Source organism: Schistocerca gregaria, chromosome 2, assembly GCF_023897955.1.
Source record: "Schistocerca gregaria isolate iqSchGreg1 chromosome 2, iqSchGreg1.2, whole genome shotgun sequence".
Lineage (NCBI taxonomy): Eukaryota > Metazoa > Arthropoda > Insecta > Orthoptera > Acrididae > Schistocerca > Schistocerca gregaria.
In genome coordinates, this window is record NC_064921.1 from 677768916 (window position 1) to 677795934 (window position 27019).

The 27019-nt window shown below is 38.7% G+C and overlaps 1 protein-coding gene across 1 annotated transcript in view; it reads right to left on the bottom strand.

Annotated features, from left to right (window-relative positions):
* Positions 1 to 23700, bottom strand: part of LOC126334742 (uncharacterized) — a 95735-nt gene extending 72035 nt beyond the window's left edge. Inside the window, exons 1-5 of the mRNA XM_049997291.1 lie at positions 22338 to 23700; positions 12624 to 12842; positions 11946 to 12255; positions 10205 to 10608; positions 1245 to 1415 (exon numbers count right to left, since the gene is read on the bottom strand). Coding sequence (XP_049853248.1) covers positions 1245 to 1415; positions 10205 to 10608; positions 11946 to 12255; positions 12624 to 12842; positions 22338 to 23248 — 2015 coding nt within the window. The 5' untranslated portion in view covers positions 23249 to 23700. The remainder of the gene's footprint in view (positions 1 to 1244; positions 1416 to 10204; positions 10609 to 11945; positions 12256 to 12623; positions 12843 to 22337) is intronic.
* Between the last annotated feature and the right edge of the window lie 3319 nt (positions 23701 to 27019).

Below are 27019 nucleotides of genomic sequence, written 5' to 3' on the forward strand. Positions count from 1 at the left end.
TGTTTAATCACAGTTACCTTCCTTGTATGTATATTTGTCTGTCCTACTTTTCTGACTGCCCTTTTTTGAGACATCCATTCCTATTCTCCTCTTCTCTTCTCTAAGGCCATACTACTGTAATGCACATCAGCATTCCTCAGTATTTGAGTAACCCAAGTCTTTCCGCATTGATTCTTCTGGACAATTCTCTTAAACTTCAGTCAGTTCCTCATCAATAACACATTGTGATCCAAGTCAGCTGCTCCTTATAATACAATATATGATTTTGGAATTTGTGTGTTACAGTGATGTAACCAAGCTCGAATCTTTCCGTGTCTCCAGGTCTTATCTGTCTCCTATTGTATTTGTTATTTGTCCTCTCTCTGTCCTACATTCCATGTTCCTTTTTAGAATGAATCTTACTCTTGGTATAAAATTTTTGCTGCTGTTGATAGTACTCTATTATTGTCCAATCAGATACTTATACCTCCTTTCTGTTACAGTAAACTGACACCATTACTTTTATATTGAGTCTCTCCCCTTTTCGGATTTCCTTGCTTTCCTAGCACACTCAGACTTCCAAAATTGCACACACCATTGCATACTTTCACTTCTAAAATGTTACCCTATGGTTTATCATTCTCTCTCTCTCTCTCTCTCTCTCTCTCTCTCTCTCTCTCTCTCTCTATCTATCTCTCTCTCCCCCTCTCTCCCCTCCCCCCCCCCCAAAAAAAATCTCTGTTTTCGACCTTCCCTTTGGCAGTCACACCTCAGGTGTTAGGATGAGGGACTAGTCCTGTGAATGCCAATAAAGGGATCAACATACCAAGTTTTCACTTACAGGCCACATGTCCTATAGATACAAAATATGTTTCTGTAATGCAGTGGTTTCCATTGTCTTCTGATCCTCAAGCCTTTGGTTTGGTGACTCTTTACACCAAAAGTCTTCAGTTGTGATTGCTGATGACCTTTATCAAAATTTAACCAGTGGCTGGGATTGAAGCCACAACTCAACTCAGGTAATTTTAATAGTAGTTGAAATGCTGATCCCATACCAAGGTGATTATCTGCTATTTAAATAGAGCAAAAAACCTCATCCCTACAAGAAGAAAACTTACACACCACCATATCTTCTTCTACTACTACTACTACTACTAATAATAATAATAATAATAATAATAATAATAATAATATAAAAATATCAGTATATACTTTTACTGTAATTTTCAAATATAAACTGACATCTTCTGTATAATGTAATATACCTGCAAGCATACTGTTTTTCAAAATCCCGGCCTCTGAAGTCTGGTTCCTCTTTCACCATATCGGCATCCTCACCTGCCTCTACATCAGCTTCAAACATTTGTGAACGAAGCCTTACAAGAATGCGACCTGGTCTCACCATCTTTGGTTTCAAACTGGAACCGACCCTGTGCCTAAACAAATGAAAGGACCACAAAATAATTTCACCAATAGCATAAAATACAATTTTTAAGATATCGCTGAATAATTATAGACATTGGTGTAAATGTTATAAGCAAGCAAAGACATTAACAACCCAAATGCTGGTTTGTATGAAACATTGCTTTATTGGGAATGTTCCAAGTGGAGGTGGTACACACTAACCATCCTCTGACATTTGAATTGACTACCCCAGCCATTTATAGGGGGACCTTCACCTAACATGGAGTTCGAACCATGGTGCAAGCTGATATTTAACAGACACTGTCAGGGTCAATTGATAAGAATCCTATCATTGACCGAGATCAAACCTCAAACCTCTGGAATCACAGTCTGACACTTAACTGTAGAGCCAATGAGCCGCACCTCAAAATGGTGATTACAGTGTACTTAGTAGCTTATGTTTGCATGGAAAATTTCAGAAGTTGAAAAACAACTGAAAAACTCAAATTTAGACTCCAGAACTTTAATGGATAAAAGGTGTAATTAAAAACTGATGAAAGTGATTTACTTGAAAATATTTCACAGGTAAACTAGTGGTCAAAAACTTCTGCAGTGAAACAATCCTAGTTCAAAGTTCATTTAAAGGAGGAAATTCAATAGGGACTATACAATACTGACATTAACTGGTTCAAGTAATTAGCAGCAACTAATCTTATCAACAGCCTATGTAGCACTCAAACATGCCTTTGCTAATGAAAGAAAGGAGAACTTGACAGAACTATGTAGTCATAAACTCATTTTATCTCACTGAACGTATCCCTCATCAAATACATCTGTAAACATCTTTGAGTTTGTACAGCTTAATTACCTATTTAACAGGAGACATGTTTATTACTGGCCTGCTTGTATAGCTCAATGCACAGTGCGAAGTTTACAAGACAGGAAAGTGAATCAGACCAGGTTAAATTCAAGAACAACAACTATTGGTACAATTCCAAATGAGTTTGAATGTTTCTGCTTTTCCTATCATTTTAAGGGATACATATGGGATGACATAACACACAACATTAATTTTCGCACTGGAGCAAAGTGAGCATTGATTTGAAATTTCCTGTCAGTTTAAAACTGTTTGTCAGACTGGGACTCAAACTGAACCTGGGACTTTTGCCTTCTACAAGCAAGTGCTCCACCAATTAAACTAACCAAGCACAACTCATGATTCAAACTCACAGCTTTATTTCCACAGCAGCCCATCCGCTACCTTTTAACAGATCTCATAGTGTGAGGGTGAGTCATGAGTTGTGCTTGGATCAGTAGAGGGCTTGCCCGTGAAAGGCAAAGGCCTCAGGTTTAAGTCCCAGTCCTGCATAGAGATTTAATCTGCCACTGCAATCTGAAAGCAATCCTCCAGGCTGCAGCTAAGCCATGTCTCCACAATATCCTTTCTTGCACAAGTGATAGTCCCACAAGGGATGCAAGAGAACTTTTGTGAAGTTTGGAAGAAGGAAGGAAGATCAAAGTTTAATGTCCTGTCAACAGCTAAGACATTAGAGATGGAGCACAAGCTCAGATAGTCTGAAGGATGGGGAAGGAAATTGGCAATCCCATCAATTGCCTGACTGATTTAAGGAAATCATGGAAAACCTAACTCTGGACGGTCGGATGCAGAATTCAACAATTGTCCTCAAGAACATGAGTCCAACGCAGTAACCACTGCGCAGCCTCGGCCTCGTTTGGTGTGAAATTTGGAACGTAGGCGATGAGAAACTGCTAGAACTAAAGCTCTGGGGTAGATCATGAGTTGCGCTTGGACAGCTCAGTCGGTACGGCACTTGCCCACAGAATGCAAAGGTCCTTGGTTCAAGTTCTGGTGCAGCAAGCATGTTTTAACTTGCCAGGAAGTTTCAGGATATAAAATGTTGCCAGGCAGTTCTTGGAATGTAAGGCCTCATAATTTTAATGATTAGCCTCTCTGTGGTGCATAATGATTCTCTTGTACTGTCTGCCACTGAAGTTTGATGAGCATCTACATGGCAGTCCCCCAACTAATAAAATGCATGACGGAACACACAACTCTTCTTTGTATCTTCCTATTAATCCGGTCTGGTAATGTTCCCAGCCCTATGAGCAATACTCAAAAAATTACCAAATGAAGGGTTTGTAAGTGATTTTTTTAACAAGTGAATTACATTTTTGTAGATATCTTCCAATGAAGAGATTGTGTTGGCATTTGATTTTCCTACAAGTAGTTTTATGTAATCATTAAACAATGGAATCTCCACCTGGTTGGAATGTCAACAATTTAAGGTAAAGATAAACAGCTACTTACCATAAACATGACACATTAAGTTGCAGATACGCACAATTAAAAGACACTTACACATTTGCTTTCATCCACAGCCCTTGCCAGAAAAAGAAAGTGAAAGAGAAATACATGCACATTCATTCACACAAGCAGACAAACCTCAAACACACGACTGCCACCTCCAGCGGCTGGTCCGAGCAGCCGGAGCAGTGGTCATGTGTGTGTGTGTGTGTGTGTGTGAGTGTGTGTGCGTGTGTGTGTGTGTGTGTGTGTGTGTGTGTGTGTGTGTGTGTGTGTGTGTGTGCGTGTGTGTGAGCGCGCGCGCGCGTGTAACAGTTACTTCCAAAGGTGGATATCATTCAAAAGTTAACATCATTTTCAGTCTTATTTCTGTGCCTCTCAACCACTTAATGCCTTACCTTTACTACTTCCGTTATTCATACAGTTAATACATTTTGTCGGTAAAAAAGTACAATCTTCCACATAGGATCTTTGCACTAATTAAAACAAGAATAACCCTTAGGAGTCATAGAGCCGAGGTTTTTGAAAGAATTTTTCTAAATCGAAGAAGCGAAAAGATAGAAAAGGAGCCGAGTGAAGAACAGCATAGGTTTAGGAAAGGAAGAAGCACAATCAACCTGATATTTTCAATCCGTCAACTGTTGGAAAAAAGTTGGGAGTATAACAAAGGGTGATAATGGTTTTTTATAGACATAGAAAAGGCATATTACTCAGTTAACAGGGAAAGACTCTGGGGAGAAATGAAGAAGATAGATATAGAAGATGGATACATTAATGTAATAAAGACAATGTACAGAGGACACAATTGTAGGATTAGAACACCGTTGGGGAACTCTGAAAACTTCGAAATAAGACAAGGACTTAAGCAAGGAAGTATTCTATCTCCTGCACTTTTTAATGTTGTGACTGAGGGAATAAATAGTGCTGTTAAAGATATAGTAAAAGAAAAAGACAAAAAGATGATTTTTTCAGATGATATGGCAATATGGGGTGATAAAGAGGTAGATGTACAGTTAGAACTTGATGCGTGGAAGGAAATAATGAAAAGGTGTGGATTAAAAATAAATAAAGATAAGAGTGAAATAATGATATTTGGGAGAGAGAAAGGGATCAACAGAAATATTACCTTGAATGGAGAACCCCTCAAAGTGGTAGAAAGCTTCACTTATTTAGGAAGTAAAATATCTAAGGATGGAAGAATAACCAATGAAATTGATAGGAGGTTGCAGAAGGGAGACAATTTCTACCAACAATAAAACACCTGATTTGGAATAAGGTATTTTAAAAACAAAAAAATGCTCCTTATGTATAAGAACTATTACTTCCCTATTGTCGGCTATGGTGGAGAAATATGGACAATGACAGAAAGGGACTGGAGCAGACTGCAAGCAGGGAAAATGAAATTTCTCAGAGCAGTTAAGGGAAAAACAAGAATGGACAGAGTAAAGAATGTAAAGATTAGAGAGGACCTTAAACAAGAAAGTATGAGAGAAGAAATTGAAAAAAAAGAGATTAAGGTGGCATGAACATGTTAAGAGGATGCACGGGCAGACTCCCCAAAATTATCGAAGAACTAAAGATGGATGGAAAAAGACCTACAGGGCACCCAAGAACATGGTGGAAAATGGGAGTGAGAATATCTGTGGAAAGAAGAGGTGTGACCTGGCAGCAAGTGGAGGAAGAAAAGTGGTGGGAGCACCAAGCCAAATGGAGAGGACTTGTCAGCACTGAAACCCAGCAATAGCTGGAGTACGGTACAGATACGTAAAAACGAGATAACAGCAGTTTGCTGGATGAAGCACTACCAAACTAATGGAATGGGAAATAGTAGAATCTATGAAAATCTGCAGCTACATACTTCAAGCTGCCATAATGTGCATATTGGTGGGTACTAGTCATTTCCTTTCCTGTTCCACCTGCAAATGTAATGAGGGAAAACTACTGTCTACGTGCCTCCCTGGGAGCCCTCATTCTCTTCTCTCTTTACATTCATTATGCAAAATGTATATGAATCTTCACTCAGCTGCAAATGCTGGTTCTCTAAATTTTCTCAATACTGTTTCATGGAAACATCATCTTGCATCCAGGGACTCCCATTTGAGTTCACAAAGTACCTCTGTAATGTTTGTGTGTTGGTTGAACCTAGCAGTAACAAATCTTACAGCACACCTCCAAATTGCTTCAATGTCTTCCTTTAATCCGATATGGTGAGGATTCCAAACATTCAAGCAGAACAGAACAATAAGTCACACAAGGGTTCTGCACAAAGTCTCCTTTACAAATGAACGGTTGACACTGGAGTCAACCATTCATCTGCCCTACAATCAACCTTCCATGTTCATTCCAAATGGCTCTGAGCACTATGGAACTCAACTTCTGAGGTCATTAGTCCCCTAGAACTTAGAACTAGTTAAACCTAACTAACCTAAGGACATCACACACATTCATGCCCGAGGCAGGATTCCAACCTGCGACTGTAGCGGTCTCGCGGTTCCAGACTGCAGCGCCTAGAACCGCACGGCCACTTGGGCCGGCTTGTTCATTCCACTTCATGTCCCTTTACAACACTACACATAGATATTTAATTGCTATGATTGTGTCAAGCGGCACATCACTAATATTGTATTCAAAATTAAAAAGTGTTCTTTCAGCAGACATACTGCATGAAGTAAGGACAAGGAGGAACATCTGAATGCAAATTAATAAATCACAGCAATATAAGTACAGTACTACCAACAGATTTGGAACAAACTAATTAATACAAATTCCTACTAAAATAAAGAGGGACAAAGAATGCAAATACTACACAACACTGAGCTTCACATCTCTCACTTCTAAACTAAGAATAATGTATTACCAAATGGAGAAAAAAAGCTGTGGAGAACCTCTAAGATTATCAACCCAAATTTAGAAGGAACGAAAGACACAACGAAACCCATTCCAAGCCTACAAATTATCATAAAAAAAGAAGGTTATGTTTATCAGCCCGTGAATGAGAATTTCATTAGAGATGAAATATAAACTCTGGTTAAGGAAGAATGTGGCAGGAAACTGGTTAGTGTTCCTACCTAAGGACAGTTTACAGAAGCAGTTTAGACTGTTTACAGAAACCATGGAAGACCTAAATCCCTGAACATGAGATCGGTTTTACCTCACTCAGTAATTTAAGTGGGGTAGGGAAAATAAATCAAGTTAAGACTGCAACTTAGCACCATCACTGTTAAAAATATATATTTATGGAGTAACTGAAGAATTTCAAACCCAAAATGCATATAGTATTAAATTACACAGAAAAACTTACAACGAAGTCAAAACTGCAGACTGCGTGGCAATACTGGTAGTAAAGAAAATGAATGACTTCCTAGTTGCAAAGTGATATGAGCATAATTACGACAATAATGAACATAATGAAATGTATATGGAAAATGGAGCAGAATGGTAACATCTGGTTAGGTGGAAAGAAACTAGGACGCATAAACAAGTTCTGATACATGGGAGACTTAGGTTTTCTGATGAAATACGCACAAGAAACCTCTGGAATAGAATTGCTCAGGATAAAGAAGCATTCAGTATGAAGTGTTATCTGCTGACACCTAGGGCTCTCTTATCAAAGTAGTTATATAATTTGTAAAAAGTTTTCTGGGGAGTATAGCAACATATTAATCACAAATCTGAATCTTGATGACAGAAGATAAGAGCCGTGAAGCTTTGAGGTGTGGTGCTGGAGCCGAATGCTGCATGTATCTTGGACAAGTAAAAGAACAAATAAAGAGGTATTAAGAAACACAGAAGAGGAACATAATTTGATGACAATAACTGCAGAGAGATGCAACAGTTACATCAAACATTAATTATGTCGCATCTCGGTACACTATTTTAAGATTCCCACAAACTGTAGGGTTGAGGAGAGAATTGACAATTGACTGAAGCCATGAGGTGCATCAGAGCATTCTATGAAATAGCTATAAAGCTGTAAGAGAACCCAATTATTTTAAGCCATTAAATTCCCATTACGGTCACTACATAGGTGAGATCAAATGGGGCAACAACAATCAAAATATACACCTGGAAATGTGGCACAGATGTTGGATATTATGTCTACTCCTTGAACCTCAAAGAATTAGTAAACTCTTACAAGAGTATAATATTCACAAAGGCTACCTACAGCTAACCAACAGTTCACTTCTGGGAAATCCTGCAATAAAAGGTTCATGGGTACATTCTATTCTATAATGATTGAAATACCAGCAAGGTTGTTGGAATAAGTATTACACTAGAAAACGTATTATGTTGTAGCTGGTGGTGGCGCTGCTGTTGCTGTTCTGGTCTTCACTGCGAAGGAAGACTGGTTTGATGCAAATCTCCATACTAGTCTATCACAAGCAAGCTTCATCATCTCTAAATAACTGCTGAAACCTAAATCCATTCACAACTTCATTTTTACCCCATATCAGACTGACTATTTTTTCTATCTAAAGACAAAGAAGATGTAACTTAGCAAATGAAAGCGTTGGTATTTTGATAGACACACAAACAAACACAAACACACACACAAAATTGAAGCTTTCGCAACCCACGGTTGCTTCATCAGGAAAGAGGGAAGGAGAGGGAAAGACGAAAGGATGTGGGTTTTAAGGGAGAGGGTAAGGAGTCATTGCAATCCTGGGAGCGGAAAGAATTCCCTTAGGGGGAAAAAAGGACAGGTATACACTCGCGCACTCACACGCATATCCATCCGCACATATACAGACACAAGCAGACATGTCTGCTTGTGACTGTACGTGTGTGTGTGTGTGTGTGTGTGTGTGTGTGTGTGTGTGGGTGCGCGCACACGCATGTATACCTGTCCTTTTTTCCCCGAGGTAAGTCTGTCCACTCTCGGGATTGGAATGACTCCTTACCCTCTCCCTTAAAACCCACATCCTTTCGTCTTTCCTTCCCTCTTTTCTGATGAAGCAACTGTGGGTTGTGAAAGCTTGAATTTTGTGTGTGTGTGTGTGTGTGTGTGTGTGTGTGTGTGTGTGTGTGTCAACATACCATCGCTTTCGTTTGGTAAGTTATATCTTCTTTGTTTTTAGATATATTTTTCCCACGTCGAATGTTTCCCTCTATTATCTTCATATCTGACTATTTTTTATGGTTTAAGATGTGTGTATCAATCAATCCCTTCTTTTAGTCAAGCTGGGCCATTCATGTCTTTTTCCCAGTTCAATTCAGTACCACTTCATTAGTTACTCAATCACCCACCTTATTTTCAGCATCTCTGTAGCATCATATTTCAAAAGCTCCTATTCTCATCTTGTCTGAACTGATTATAATCCACATTTCACTTCCATAACTGACCTCACTCCATACCTTCAGAAAGGATTTCCCAACACATTTATATTAGATTTTAATAATAAGTTGTTTTTCATAAAACTTTACTTACTACTGCCAGTCTGCATTTTATATCTTCCCAACCTCAGCCATCGTCAATTATTTTGTTGCTCAAACAGCAAAACTTCCTTACCTAATTTCCTCTGCATCGTCTGATTTAATTTGACTACATTCTATTACCTTCATTTTACTTTTGTTGATGCTTGTCTTATAACCTCCTTTCAAGGTGCTACCCATTCCATTCCACTGTTCTTCTCAGTCCTTTGCTGTCTTTGCTGCTCTTACACAGAACCCTGAAGCACTCATTTTTGATCGGTAACACACCAATTCAATCTTTTCCTACTCAAGTCTCAAAACCTCCAGTGCTGCTTTACTGAACAGGCAGATACCTCAGTCTTTCAGCTTTTAGTCTTCTTACTGCTGCCCACATTTTCCAGAATTTATCAAATTCTGTGTCCAGCTTAATAATCCCTCTAGCTCTACCGTTCTGGCCTTGGACTGGCCAATCGTGACCTACCGATGGTCCTGTCACCCTCAGCCAATAGTGTCATCTGAACAGAGTATGGAGAGACATGGTGTCAATACTCTCTCAGCCATCGTCAGGTCTGCAAACCTTGGGGCCACTACTTCTCATTCAAGTAGCTCGTCAACTGGTGTCACAAGGCTCAGTGGACCACAATCCAGTCCTCCCAACAAGCAGAAATCCCTCACAGGACACCTGATACCTGAGTCCTTCGCATGGCAGTCCACCAACCTCACCACTATTACAAATCAATTTTGTTTTATTCCAGTCCACTGCATCCATGTTCTTGTTCAGAGTTACGTCCCTAACAATACACAAGTTTCCAATTTTCCACATACTCTAGCATTTCTCTTCACTTAGAAGAAAGGATCTACTGTTTTCGAGTCTGAGGTACTACAGCTTTTAACGATGTTGCCTACCCATCATATCATTATTTCCACTTCACTTCCTCTGTTTAATATGCTGTTAGTTAGGAGAATTGTAGTTGCATATAATCATAGATGACAAATAATGTTCAAAAGACAACAAAATCATTACACATCAATACAAGTAAATGTAATTCAGACTACAAGAAATTAAGTGCACGAGATTTTTACCTGTAATTTGTTGTTTCCGGTAAGCGATGATCTGATCGGTAACATATTACTTCAAGCCCAAAGCGATTGTTGGTTCCACTTTCTTCCATGAAAGCTTGGCACATCATTGAAAAAGATATATATGGGTAAAAGTATGACATTCCCATTTTTGCCTCATATAACGTAGTTGATAGAACATCCCATAATATCTTGAAGAAAGAAAAATGATGAACAGGAAAAGAAACAACAGGAATGTTCATGCCACGCACTGAAACATTATATGGGCCTGTCAAAGGAACATCGAGTCTATTCCAAACCATTGGTTCACCCTCGCGAGTTGAACTCTGCCAAACACTCAGTCGTACATGTGGCCCAAAATGCTGCACAATTTCATGGTAATCTGGTACTGGAAGTCGAATGTACACCTAATGAAAATAAGGAAATGATGCAAAAAGATGAGTTTAATTTGGTAAAAATAAACAAACACATTTTCTATTTCAGATAAACAGAATTAAAGAATTTATGACAGTTTTAAAACAATGGCCAGCATTGTTAGCTTAGATAGTAGGAAATAATCATTCTACGTCTACAGTTGCCAATCCTTAGTAATAGTAATTTTTTTTTAAAGTTTATCTGCGAGTGAAATGGAAACTTTAACTTATCATCCTGAATATTAGGCAGTGTACAAGACTAGAAACTGAAATTTTATATTAATGATATTGGAGACTAAAAGTCCAAAAGTTAATTCAGCAATTATGAAAAAAGGCGGTGGTCGGCGACGTCACCCAACAGCAAACCCATAAATTATTTGAACGAAAAAACCCTTTTATATAAAGAAACTGGGTGGAATGGCCCTGTGGTTAAAACACCAGGCTTGCTTCAGGAGGAATGTGGTTCAAATTCCTATCAGTCCTTCAAGATATATCTTTTCTGTGTCTGTGAAAGGGGCACATATCTTTCCTTCAACCTTGGACAGCTGAAATAGTGTTTTTAATATCCTTTATTTTTGAAGTATGTTAAATTCTAAGCTTTTCTTACCACAGCGAGAAAATGAGTATTGCCTATTTCTAAAATGTGAGACACTTCATAATTCACATGAGTTTTGTGGTATATCCCTTTTATTCCAGCTGATTTATCACCAATTTATGCAGGACTTCGCCCATTTACCTTATTGCTACAAAGCTCTTTATTATGGGTTTGATTTCAAATGACACATGAATGTCACTTTTGGATCACACTTTTTCTTACTTAAATGCCTTCATCAATAAACAACAAATCTCTAAGATGCACTTTTCACTTTCTCAGTCTTAAAGTGCTTCAATGGAGAAAAGTATGGAAAATTACGCTCTTACAGCCTGTCAACTATGAGTTCATATGAAACAGAACGCAAGTATTTTCGAGGAAAAAAGCCCACTGATTTAGGAAACACTCACACAGTGCCTAAACTGAGTCTCGTTTGAAATTTTCAGTTTCTCTTTTACACGATAGTTACAGTATTTGGTACTGGAAAGTGTTTTATTGTCTCTTGCTTGATTGTGCAACTCTCTACAAACCAAAACAAACACTTGAAATCAACATAACTCCTTACTTGGAGAAAGCAGCACTGGAATTTTACTCAATGTATTAAAGAAATCCCTCTGCCTCTAATGGAGTCTTATGTAGTTACAGTTAGGTACAAGATACCTCAATAAATCAAATGTTTTCACACAGGCACATGAGTAACAACATGGTACATTTTATTAGTTAATGACACCTCACTTACCGGCTGTCTATTCTGATCAAACTGATGACCATGAGGACCCAACATGATGACGGGGGAAGCTAGAGCATATGCATGGTGTTCTCCTGTAGTAAGCATATGAGGTTCACTATCAAACAATATGCGCAAGTATGCATCAAGATCATGCTCTAAACATCCCTGAGGAAAAACTACTTCAACACCAGGAACTTCTTCCAGGTAAAGACGTCCTCCACGGCGACTACGAATGTGTCGCATAACTTCTGGGTATGGCTCTTCCAGGATTACAGTGAAGAGACTGAAATGGCCTGCTGTTATCACGAGATACCCATTGCTGTGGTGGAGCAAGAAATACACAAAGTTATCTTCTGATGGATGGTAAGAAAGTGGATGCTAACAGATCACACAACAGGTACACAGGATCAAATGTGCATGCACACAAAGGAAGAAACAATTAAAAAATAATAATGATAATAATAATAATAATAGTAATAATACCATTCTGATAGAGGAAATAGACTTACTTCTGCACACTACAGCTACAATAAAGTCTTGTTCATTCCTGTGGTAGTCGTGAGAATGAATTATTTAACTGCACCACAGGTGCAATTGGTTTACAATTGTTACACTTATTACTCACACATACAAAAAATTAAGGATAAATTATGCAATATCATATAAGAACACTGGCATTCATCCTACCTGTATGAATAATCCTTCTGGGGTAGCCTTTTCCAGCAAGGAAGTTCGCCATCTGGCGTATTGCTGCATAGACAAACAAGCCATTTTTCATCCTGAGGTTCAATGCTAAGTGGAATGGAAAGAAGTGCTGGATAACTCTCATGAAAATGAACACCATGAGGTTCCACAGACACCACAGGACTAACATGGTGAACACGCATACTTCGTGACAATCCATGCCTGAAAAATAGAGTCAAGAATACTAAGTAACCAAATTGGACATGGTATTTCATTGGCAGCCAAAATGGTTAGCTAAAAACAGTGGAATATTATAACAATACACACATTATCTCAGTCTAGCATATAGAAGCAAATGCAGTTGCAATAACTAAAATTTAAGTTCAGTACTACCTAAAGATACATATAAAAGTAACAGTACATAATACCATCCTAGTTTTCAGAAGTATTAATTCCTTCCTTGGGGAGGAGTAGGGGGGATACATTTGCCACAGTTAAAGAGGAAATATAGGTCACTCAGGCCCAAGGATGACAGGGACTCATCTGTATTGAGGATGTTGGGCTATCATGCTACGCTGTCTCTAGTTGAGATACATTTGTGTGAATCTAAGTACACCTCCGACAGCTAAAACCAGGAAACTTCTATATACTAATCCAATGATGTCAAAATTCAAAAGCTGTAGTTTGTTGTTAACAGAGCAAAAATCAGATGATGGATTATTATATCTGTTACACAGTCAGGTAGCTGCAACTGTCCGTATGATGGAAGAAGTGACAAGCTTGAAAATTATATGTACTAGAAATTATTGCTAACAAGAGATTGTTATTCAAAACTGTTTGTTATAAAAAAAGAAAAATTATTTGCTCTTAACTGTGAATGGCAGTTTTGGCATTTACACAGTTTTCAAACCCTTGGAATGAATAGCAGGAACCAAGTACATACAAGATCAAGTGTCATGATATCATTATCTTTCCTCTTGTGCAATGATGTATACCCCAAATTAACCTAAAATGTAGAATGTGACATTACAGCACCTACTATGCAGATAATTTGGCATTTAGGTAGGAAGCGTTTTATATATTCCAGGTGTTTGAAAATGCCACAAATGCTGAAACTGGGAGTCAGAGTTAAGAATATATAAAACATTTTACAATGACCATTAGCTGTAACATCTTCAAATGTAGACCTGCATGATGTGATTGGAGTACCTTCAACAAGCAAGAAATGCACGTTGAATATCACTGTCTAACAGGTAACAGTGTGCAAAAATCAACTGACAAAGCACTTGATTTAAATCATCAGATTGAATTACTTACTGACTGAGAACAAAAAAGAGAGTTCCCAGTAATACTGTGTTTATATATTTACTATGAATGGAACAACCTCTTAGCAATTCCACAAATTCTGCACTGAATACCTCCTGAAAAACAGGACTCATGGCACAATAAACTTACAGTATCCCACATAGATGCAGTCAAGCCATCACTTTCAGCTGAGGGATGCAACAGTATACTGAAATGTTACACACAGCATTTGAGAGAACACATACCACGAAAATTCTCTATCCATGTCATCGTTTAATGTATATTAAGTGAAGTGAGTTACTGCAGACAAACTCAAGCAAAATCTTGTACTAGTAGAAATTGTAAAGATTTAACCAAACCTGACAAATTTGAAGGAATAGTTGATCTTGGCCAAAACTAATTATAACTGAAGATTTACCAGAGTGTACCGTGATACGGTGCATACAATGATGTGTAGGTGGGGGATGGCAGTAGGGGGACAGTGAGGCAAATTGTATAATGAGGCTGTCTCAAATATAGCAAGGAGGTTAAAAATGGATGTTATGCAGATATGAACAGATGTCAGCACAAGACAGACTAGCACATAGAGCTGCACTGCTTGTGTCTATTAGAGTTATAGCAACATGAAACAATTACCAATACACAAATCATTACAATCAAATCTACAACTCTACTCTAATGACCACGAATTTTTTTTTTTTTTTTTTAAGGAATCAGAGAATCTTGAATTCCCATGAACAATTAAACACTTTACTATTTTGGAATTATGGGCAGTTTATATAATGCAGCAACTGCTGCTTCTAGCACGTGCTAATGATCATTTGAATGATCTCCTGTTACCTCCTAAGGATTTTTAATGAGACATTTACCTACACTATGAAATGCAGGAGATGAGTGGGAGGAGGAGGAGGAGGAAGATATGAATACAGAAACAGTTTGCAGACTGTGTCATACTATTTTAACTCAACACTTCATTTTAACTTTTATGTGGACAACTTCCATGTCGCATTTTAGCACACAGTTACAAACCAGCAACTTACTGACTGGTTTCACACTCAAGAATTGTCTAGTGACTTTTTCCACATGCCATAGGGCATGCCGTATGATAGATAAATTTTCTCAACTGCCATTTTGTGCACATTTAAAATTTAATTTAAACAGCTTACGGGTTATCTAAGAAGACAGACATTCAAATGCTCATTTATTCCTTGTGTAGCGATAGAAAAAGCCTACAACTTAAATGGAATACATTCTTTGAAATTCTGGATGTAACAGGTGTAAAATACACAAAGCAAAATTTTACAGAATCCAGCCTGCACAGGGGAATTTGGAAAGGGGATCAAAGTTCTGAGAGCAGAAATGAAAATTTTAAGGCTTGCCAATGACACTGTAATTCTGTCAGAGATAGAAAAGGACTTGAAAAAGCAGCTGGACAGAATGAACAGTGTCCTGAAAGGAAGATATAAGATGAACATCAACAAAAGTCAAAAACCAAGTACGCAATAGAATGTAATCAAAACAAATCAAGTGATGCTGAAGATATTAGATCAAGAAATGAGACACTAAAAGTAGTACAACTAAATAGCACAGTCTGGTTAGTAAAATAACTGGTGACTGCCAAAGTAAAGAGAACATAAAATGTAGACTGGCAATAGCAAGAGAAGCATCCCTGAATAAGGTAAATTTGTGAACATCAAACACAAATTTAAGTGTTAGAAAGCCTATCCTGAAGGTATCTGTCTGCTGTGTAGCCTTGAACAGAACTAAAACATGGATGATAAGCAAACTGGAAGAACAGTATAGAAGCTTTTGAAATGAGATGGTGCAGAAGAATGCCGAGGAGTACATGGGCAGATTGTGTAATGAAGATGTAGATGTACTGAGTAGAACTATAGAGAAAAGAAATTTGTGACACAACTTGACTAATAGGAGAGATTGATTGGTAGGAGCCATTCTGAGATATGAAGGATAAGTAAAACAGTCAGCAATCCAAAGATTGTTTTGAACACCACAGTGCTTTACTAGGCATGGTCCTGTTGGAGTTGGTACAACATTGGCCTTCTCCAACTTCTGAATTATCCAGCCAGTTGCGGATGCACCCACAGTTTAATGTGAATTCCAAATCATGGTGCAACTTTGCATTTTTCACACAAACAAACATTGCCAGAGATGAAAGATTTGAAAAATGACAGATAAAAGTCCTAGGATTGATAGGATTGACCAGGAATCAAATTCAAGACCTTTAAACTTGCAGTCTAGCACTTTACCCACAGACACTGAGCCACTCTGAGACAGCAAGAAATCATAAATTTAGTGCTGGCGAGAACTGGGGAGGCTGCATTAGTAGTTTTCAGATGAAGAGGCTTGCACAAGGTACAGTAGCATTGAAAGCCACATCAAACCAACCAGTGTTCAGAGTGAGAACAAGAACACACAGAAGGTTTTAAAGAAAACCAAGATGAAGGTTGGAAAAACAACACAGTTAAGTTATAAAAACTTTAAAGTTTTCCAGTGACAAAGTAATTCCCTCAGAGACAGCAAAGGACTTGACAGACCAGCTGAACTTAATATATACCATCTTAAAAATGTGATTGCAACAGAAACAAACCAAGAGTAATGAAGTTAGGGAATAAGATCCCAAATGTAGTAGCACTGCCCATTCAAGTCGAGTCGCATTTTGCAGATAACGAGTCAAGTCGCATTTAGCAGATAACAACGATGCTGCACTGCTGGCCGCCGATAGTGACACCCTGGCCTAATGAGATCTATGGGCTGGCACGGCAAGACGTAAGAGTTTTACCTTCCACGGTTGCAACAAGCGACATATCTGGACCATTTGAGACAATGAATTCATTGAACTATGCGAGATAAATTCAATTATTATTGGTGCCATACCTAAGTCCCATGTTCATACCTCCGTGATCCTACAATACAGCTGACCTGATAGCACTGCAAAAAGAATTCTGTGTTGGATTTTTGAGTAAATGGTATACTGCAGCTTTTTCATTGCATACTGTTGTTAGTAACTGTTGGTGTAATGAATGGTAAGAAGTGAACAAAACGAACTGTGATTCATCGTCAGTGGCCAATAAGAGCAGTCATTTATAATTTCCTGTGGTTCATAAATGATGTGAGTTGGTGTTTTGCTCTATTACGCTGGAATTTAACCACATCCTCGGAATTTTCAGAAAAAAATCGAAAATGAGACATACAAGTAGGTTATTGCAATGGTGAACATATATCTTGGGCTATGATGGCAATCATATTTTCATGTTGAGATTCATTGGTTTTTCCAACTGGTAACCAAATTGTCACATTCCAACCTAACCTAGGCCTTGTGCTAAGCTGCGGGTGTATCTGTCACAACATCCAGTTTTCTTGACAGTATCCATATAGAAAACAAATCAATTCGCATATTGAGCTAAAAGTAATCATTAGATACATTGAGAATCATTGGCTACAGTATACTACCAACCAACTGGCTATAATGGATGCAAACAAACTGCTAACAGTAACACACGGTGAAAGAACTTAGCACAGGCCACACTGATGCAGATTTTTATATCATCATCATCATTTTCTTTTTCAATGCTTTTACTTCTGTCTTAATTAAGAACATCTTAAATAATACAATATGTTGGGGGCAAGTGCTATCATATCATTACTGTCAATAGCTCAGTGTAAACAGTCAATTTCACTAAATTCAATCACCATGCATATGTAGGCTATGATAAATAAAAGATAGAAAAGAGTATCAAAATAGCGAACACGGCTTCCGCAAAAGTTCAATAATAGCACATGTCAGGTCAGAAAACTAATGTCTTGAACAAACAAATGAGATTCATTAAAATTAAGTAACATGATTCATTAAAATTAAATAACAGAACTGAAAGATAGAGATAAATTGCCTTCAAGACTATTTAAACAGAAAACAAAACAAGGGAAAAAAGTATAGCTTGAACAATAAAGGAAAATCAATGGTCACTGACACACACAAAAAAATGATAACACCTGCCAGTCATAGCTACACCACTATCCTGGTATCTACATTTTTAATAGAAATCTGATGATCTACCTCCAAGCTTCAGTTATGAAGCTTATACTAACTAGTATTAAGGGCAACATCATCCTGTATGAGCAAATCTAAGTGATAACTTCCAGACTAAGCACCCACAATGATTGTATTTGGTTATCTGTGATGTAGACTCATATGTTACCCAAGCCATCCTCCACCTCAAAAGTAATTATGTAAAATAAAGTACAGTCAATACACATAAATGATCCTTTGAGTATTACCGTAACTCTGTAAAGACACTGTGTGATAGCCACAAGTGTATTTTCTAAATTTTACTCAGTTCAGCCTAATTAGGTCTAGGAATCTCAGTGCAGATGATACTCTAACAGATCCCCAGAAATAAATTGACATTATACCAGCTGTCACGTCACCTTCCAATACATGTATTCAATATCCACAGTTTTGGTTTTGGCGAATCCAACAAACGTGATAATAGTGATAATAAATAAACCAGTCTGTGATGATAGACTGACATGTAGATTTGCCAGAGATCTGTGTTAGGTTGGGAATTGTCAGTCTGGTTGTGAGTTGGCAAGGCCAGTGACCAAAAAAAAAAAAAAAGTTGTTGTTGTGACTGACTGCTCTGTAGCTTAGCCCACATGAAAAAATCAATAACATCACGTTACAATCATCATACTGTTTATGGCGGTCATCGCAAGTCTTCTATGTGGCTGGTCAAAGCTTACAATGGATATTGAACATTTCTCTATATTCATCTGATGAACAGAGATAAATACTGCATGACACTGTACACACGTAAGTGTAAAGATGTTTAATATTACATTTTTGTTTTGTCATTTATATGTTGAAAGGCCAGACAAATGTGTAGTTCCTGAAGAGGGGCAGCAGTATTTTCACTAGTTGCAGGGCAATAGTTTGGATGATTCACTGATCTGATCTTGCATCCACAACCGGAACAGCCTTCCTGCGCTGATACTGTGAACAGCTGAATGCAAGGGGAAACTATAGACATAATTTTTCTCAATGGCATGCAGCTCTACTGCATGGTTAAATGATGATGGCTTCCTCTTGGGTAAAATATTCTGCTGGAATTACTCAGGAGGATGTCGTCATCAAGAGAAACAAAATTGGCATTCTGTGGGCTGGAGTCTGGAATGTTAGATCACTTAATCGGGAAAGAAAGTGAGAAAATTTAGAAAGGGAAATGTATTGGTTGAAGTTGGATACAGTGGGAATTAGTGACATTTGGTGGCAGGAGGAACAGGACTTCTGGTCAGGTGACCACAGGGTTATAAGTAAAAACATCAAATATAATGGAGGAGTCGCTTTAATAATGAATAAGAAAACAGGAATGCAGGTAGGCTATTATGAACAGCACAGTGAATGTATTATTGTAGCAAAGATAGACACGAAGCCCATACACTACACAGTAGTACAAGTTTATATGCTAATTAGCTCCGCAGACGATAAGATTGAAGAAGTGTATGATGATATAAAAGAACTTATTCACATAGTTAAGGAAGACGAAAATTTAATAGTGTTGGGGAACTGGCATTAGATAAAAGGAAAAGGAAGAAAAGGAAAAATAGTTGGTGAATATGGACTGGCATAAAGGAATGAAAGAGGAAGCCACATGTTAGAATTGTGCTCAGAGCTTAATTTAATCATCACTAACATTTGGTTAAGAATTGAAAAAGAAGATTACATGGAAGGGACCTGGAGACACGGGAAGGTTTCCGACTGATTATATAATAGTTAGAGAGTTAGGAAACATTTCCAGGGACACATGTGGACTCTGGCCTGAATTTATTGGTTAAAAACTGTAGATTAAAACTGAAAAAAGTGGGGAAAAGGTTGGGAATTAAGGATATGGGACCTGGATAAGTTGAAAGAACCAAACGTTTGTGAGAGTTTCAGAGGGAGCTTCAGACAACATTGACTACAACATTGAAAAGGAATACAGTAGAAGACAAATGGGTAGCTTTAAGAGATAAAATAGTGAAGGCAGGAGAGGATCAATTAGGTACAAAAACAAGGCCCAGTAGAAATTCTTGGATAACAAAAAATATTAAAGTCCATTAATGAAAGAGAAAATATGAAAATGTAGCAAATCACACAGGTGAGAAGGAATACAAACGTTTAAAAATCAAGAGCTCCTATGGAAAACCAGTCCTAACAAAAGAAAGACAGCTGAAAGGTGGAAGGAACACACACCGATCAGCCAGAACATTACGACCACCTACCTAAAGTCGATATGTCCCCCTAGCAGGGATACCAGCAGTCACATCCTGGCATGGAAGCAATGAGGCCTTGATAGGTCTCTGGAGGGAGTTGGCACCACATCGGGACAAACAGGTCACCTACTTCCTGTTAATTCCTAGTACAGGGGGGAAAGTGCCACTGCCATCAGGAAACATGATCATCATGAAAGAGTATACATCATCTGCAACCAGTGTTCGATACTCCTTGGGTGTCAAAGTGTCTGGCATGAGCTCCACTGAAGCCATGGATGCCCACATGAAAGTTCCCTGGAGCACAATAGAGCAGCTGCCAGCTCTCTGACCCACAGTACAGGTGTCAAGGAGCTGTTCCCCGGAAGGTAACGGATTTGTGTCCTTCCGTCAGCACAAGCAAGAAAGTATCAAGATTCGTAAGATCATGCAACCGCTCTGTTACTAGCCAATGCCCATTTCAGTTGTAGTTGCTGATGTCATGGTGTTAACATTGGCACATGCATGGGTCGTTGGCTGCGAAAGCCTATTTTTAGAAGTGCTTGTGTGTTCAGACACATTTGCAATTTGCAGACCATTAATGCATGATGTTAGTTCCGCCGACAGTTCGGTGCCTGTCATATTTTACAAGTCTGTCCAGCTTACAATGTCAGATATCTGTAAATGAGGGGTGGCCACCCAACCCCACAATATCTGGACTTTGTGTCACCTCGGGTTCACCAAGTGTTGAATACACTAACCACAGCACTCCTCGAACATCTGACAAGTTGTGCAGTTTCCAAAATTCCGTTAGAACTACTAGTAGCCTTGGAAGCGCCAGCCATGATAAAACTCTTTCATCTGGTGTGCAAGATGTATAAGACAAGCAAAATACCATCAAACTTCAGGAAGAATGTCACAATTCGAGTTCCAAAGAAAGCAGCTGCGGACAGATGTGAAAATTACTGAACTATCAGTTTAACAAGTCATGGTCACAAAAAACCAACACAAATTCTTTACATAAGAATGGAAAAATGTAAAAGCTGACCTCGAGGAGGATCAATTTGGATGCCAGAGAAACGTAGGAACACGCGAGGCAATACTGACCGTATGACTTACATTAGAAGATATTTTACCAACATTCTAAGACAAAATTATTAGAAGAGGAATTAAAGAGCTAAGCCAGAAAGATGGCCTCAGCAGTAGCTTTTCATACTGTGTCAGCTTTGGTCTGTGTACAACCAAATGCTACAAGAAGACTTTCACTGCTTACTTCAATATAATTTCATATACAAATTAGAGAAAACTGGTACATTTATATCGGAACCTCTCAATAACTGGTGGATTGTAGAGGCATGAATTGACAAGTACATAATAGTAATAAGAGTAGCAACAGAAATGAAACTTCCTGGCAGATTAAAACTGTGTGCCAGTCCAAGACTCGAACTCAGGACCTTTGCCTTTGGCGGGCAACTGCTCTACCATATGAGCTACCCATGAAAAGGTCCTGAGTTCGAGTCTCGGTCCAGTACACAGTTTTAATCTGCCAGGAAGTTTTATATCAGTGCACACTCTGCTGCAGAGTAAAATCTCTTTCTGAACAACAGAAATGGTTTTTAATGAATGCTGACAACAGAGAATATTTTTGGTGTGTTTAAATACATACGGTAGTACAAAGAGCTTACAGCAACTACTGTATTCACATCAAACTTCTACAAAGAATGACCTTGTCAAAATGAAACATTCAAATCACAAGGATTGATCTGACCATGTATTTTATGCCACCCAGACATATGGCAGTATAGTTATCCTATGATCACAGATAACTAAAATTTGATCACTTACTGCACAGGCACAGTAACAAATATTAGAGGCAAGAGAATAGCTTTAAGCTGCTATGCCTTTTTACTTAACCAATGTGAATTAATATTTTCTCCCTTTTATAAACAAGGAAAACTTTTTCTTGTACACAAATGGAGAATTTCACACAGTATTAAAGTAAGCCTAATCAGACAGCTTTACAGTATGATATTCTAAATTTCACTCTTCTCCTTATGTGGACCACGCTTCTTCGAATTTTTATACGTGAAGCAGATTTCTAGTAATTCCTACCTTCCAACCTTTTCAAAATCATCACACTGCTACAGTAAGTAGTAATGCAATTACCTGTAAAAATTGCTGCTTTCTCCAGACTTCACATTAATTCTGAATTCTCCTTTATAGCCACTACTGTTTATTTTAGGAATGATCGCTGTGACCTGACCACTCTTCAATAATGTTACTTCTACACTCTCCCGCAAATGCCTGTAGTAACGCTGTTCTGCTTCAGAATCCCACTCGACTTTGTTTTGAGTTTCGCAGTCATTCCCATCAGAATCCCAAGCAGCACATGACAAATCAGTTGGTTTATTATCAAGCTCCTCAAAATCCTGCTCCTGGCCAGTCACACTACCAACACTGCTCGACCCACTATCTAGTTCAGTTACTCCAGTTATGGATTCACACTGACAACTCTCTACAGAACTAACTGGTGAAAAATCGTTGGCTGCTGAACAGTTCCTCGACCCTTCTGACGCAGTTCCGTAATCGCTAGTGTTGGCTAGGTTCTCCAACGTGACACACCTCCCACCAGTGGATATTCTCAGTTCTTTAGAGGCAGTGCGCACTTCACTTTGTATATTATCTCTTCCTAGCGCTTTTCGCTGTGTTCGTGTAAGTACACCCGACAAAATATTTCGCTGGACGTGGCAAGGTGGAGGTTTGATAGGTGGCTTCATCAGATGCTGTTCTGACGCATCGGCACCAACTTCCAGACTTTCTTGAACATTTGACACCACGTATCCGCACGTCTTCTGCCATAATTTTGTTGCACTTCGAGTCACTCGAACATGTTTTCCGTATGACTTGTCTTCGTGTTGACCTTTCACCGTCCTCTCGCACAGTCCAGCATCCAGGGCACCATTTGATCGAGTAACTCGCTTTTTATTGTGCACTGCACTTTCGTTTGAATCAGCAAAAACTGCAACTTCTGATTTTTCCGTGGGAACACAGGACCGCCTGACATCTCCCCTTAACATCGCAATTACACATAATGCTTGTTAATTTACTGTTTGTTGTGCACCAAGTTTACAGGCGGAACCGTTTTCTCATGTCAGAATACAATTTTTAACCACACTTCTCAGACATACGATGAAGAAATCTTACAACATTCCGAATACGCATACTACCAAACGTCTACAACACACAAAAATATAATACGCTGCTCATTATCGTTAAGATTTCGAACTGAAAAACACATTTATGCAATTTTGTAAACAAGACGCTTTCTCCACTGGCAGCCATATTGCACTAAAATTCAATCATGATGGCATACTGTTACCAACATTGTCCAGCCATAATTAACCGTTTCCACCGCTTGCATGCTTCCACAAGCGTCGTTGCACTGACAAAATATATGAAATAAAGAGTTACGTGAGCAGTTTTGACAGAATTGTCAACACAATATAACATTCACTTAAAAAATTACAATGTTTGTTTTCAGAAATTTTGGCAGCACTGGTACTTGTTATGATGCATGATCTTTGCTTAGTAAGTAAATAGTAGGGGTAAAATGTCAGGCACTTGCAAGTTCAAACAAGTTGATGGAAGGCGGCAACTTTAAAACATTATAATGTAATGAACATAACGCAGAAGATAGCTGACACGGACAAAAGAGATGCTCACGTTTGTCCAGTAATACTAGCACCGTATGTTCCGATCCGCTATGGCTGTATTGGAACCATTCCGGCATTTTCTTAGAATGATTTGGTTGCGGGTTAAGGGAGTAAACAGTGAGGTCATCAGACCCAAAATAATGTGAGAGAAATGAAATCAGATGATCGAACAGAGCATGAACTTCCGTCCTCTAGAATGTGAGGCCAGTTTCTTAGTAAGTACACTTCCTCCTTTAGTTTGTCCCGAAATCTGCTCAAAACAGGAAGTTTCTTTCGATTTTGACTTTTTTTGTTGATACCAAAATCTAACTGTGTGTTGTTCAACAATTTTTTAGAATAATATTTTAAACTGTACAAATTTTTATTGAATTCACACAGTTCAAAATAATCCGCAAAATAAGATATATAGGCCTATTACTAAACCATTATTCGAACGAGATACTATATACATTAATCCACGCCCACTGCAGATAAAAATTACACTTACGAGCGATATTTCTAAATAAACCACAATAATAATCAGCCCTACATCAAGCTGTGCATTGGGCTCAGTCTTGTCAATCACCTTGTCTTTAAGTAAAGAGAGCTGTCAATGTGATGTCTTTACGTTAAAGCCATGCATTATCAGTCACCGCATGGACTTGTCCCCGAATAATTTTGCGTTACTTTGGATCCAAAATGTCTCCTCGTCTCAATTCTGCGTATTTATTACTTTATTCGGGCGCACGGTAGGTAGCTACGTAGGTCCTGGATTTACTGTCTTCTAGGAAAGTTATCGTGCTCAAATTTTGTCGAAACAGAGAGCTGGATGAAACCCGAAACAGAAAGCTCCGAAATATCTAATGAGGAATGGAACGCATTATCGGAAAGAAGGCTAGACGCCGCAGGAGCGGGAGTATTCATATTGTCTGTACTGAAGTTGAAAGTGTGTCTGACTCTGAAATTATTTGGACACGAGTAACTGGCGTAAGTGTACCCAAGTCAATCGTCAGACGTTATTAGCGGTTACCTAATTCCGCCATAACGGTTGTATAATTATTCGAAGAAAGTCTATGATCAAAAGCAAGGAAATACTCCGATCACGCAATATTAGTTAACTTAACGAGTATAGAATGGGATATATATAGATTTTTTGCAGGTGCTACGAACAGTCTTGTGAAGTAGTTCTGAACACGTTTTCCGAAAACTGTCTTGGGCAGCTAGTTCGAGCCCACATGCAGTGGAAATGTATTAGACTTCGTACCTGCAAACAAGCCTAAACTTTTTGTATGAAATAAGTTTGGGTATTGGACCGCGCCATTGTAAACTAGTTTAGTTGTTTGCAATGGCGTGACCCAATACCTAAAATTATTTTATGCAAAATGACACTGCCCCGGAAACCTACAAACTAGTATCAGAAGTCAGAACTTATCGACGGTGTCGGTTTGGAGACAGGGGTTAGTTAATAGTGGTGCCATCATAGCGACGATGATTACTGAGATTAATAAACCTCAGTAACTAACTAAAACTCAATCGAAAAGATTAGGAGAATATATATGATGGAAAGAGCAGACAGGCTAGGTAGTTTAGCTTAAATGAAAGAGAAGCAATTCGTGGTTTCCGTGAATATCCTCAAGGAAATTCCCAGATTCACCACTTCATCTGAAGCACACTTTGTGAGCACTAGTAATATCTTCCAGTGAATGTGGAAGGGCTTTCTTTTAATGAATATTATAGTTACTTCGTCTAGGTCATCTAAGCTGGTACAAACAACTTCTGCACTGCTGGTCATCAAGATGGTAGGGCCTCATCTCACTCACTTCAAACCTAGAAAATGATTAGACGTATAGCAGCTCCAAGGCCATCATATTGTAGTTGACAGCACAAGCAAGAAGCTGTCTAGAAACGCTGAGAGTACATTAGAGGGTATGTTAAAATTGTGCAAGTTGCTATAATAATATCTTTATGAGTACTGACACCTTTATTCGAGAAAAAAAGCAGTGGACAGAATTGTGTGTGAATCGTAGTCTGGAGAAGTACGTGCCGAGTAAGTGGATTAAGGACGGAAAAGACTCACCGAGGTTTAATGACACAATTCGGAAAATGCCCGGAAAGCGGTAAATGTAGGACTCTCGGGTCAAAAAAGAACGTGGAAATGTCGACATGAAAAGTTAGAGGAAATTCGTACGTCTTTACAGGCGGTTTCTACTGTCCTTAACGAAGGATCCTGCCGAGAACCCGAGAAAATTCTGGTCTACGTAAAATTACGAAGCGGTTTCTATCTAGGCACTCGCCGACAAGTCTGCGTGTGGCAGTAGAAGACAGCAAAACGAAAATTGAAGTTTTAAATTTCGCGTTTAGAAAATCATTCACGCAGAACTATAAAGACATGCTATCGTTTGACCGTCACACGATATCCCATATGCAGTACTTAGAAACAGGTAGTACGCGTTGAGAAGCAACTCCCTGTCACAGTTTGCTTTCATACCTAATCGCTTGCCCAGCGACTGGAAAAAATCGCAGTATATAAGTAGGGGAAAAGTACGGACCCTTAACATTGGTATGCTCAAAATTTTTGAACATATTCTAAGATCGAATATAGTAATTTTCCTTAAGACGGAAAAGCTTCAGTCCAAAAATCAGAACGGATTTAAAAAGCATCGCTCGAGAGAAACTCAGCTTGCCCTTTTGTCGCATTATACCCTGCGAACCATGGGTGAAAGGCAATAGGCAGAATCCATATTCCCACATTTCAGAGTTTGTCACAGTGCCCGACAGCATACTGTTAACGAAGGTCCAAACATAAAAATAGATTCCCAGACATGTGAGTGGCTTCTTCTTCTTTCGTAGCGCTACAGCCCTTGGTGAGCCTTGGCTTCTTCAAGAATTTTCCTCCACATTTGTCGGTTGTTTGCTGCTCTTTTCCACCCTTGGACTCCTATACTGGTGAGATACGCTATTACGTCGCCGATCCGTCTTCATCTGGGTCTCCCTTTTCGCCTAGCTGAATGGATCACACCTTTCACCATTTTCTTTGGACTTCATTCCTCTGCCATTCTCTCCACGTGTCCCAGCCATCGTATTCGCTGTAATTTCACATATTTTACTACGTGCCTATTTTGTATTAATACTTGTAATTTGGCGCTGTAGTGTATT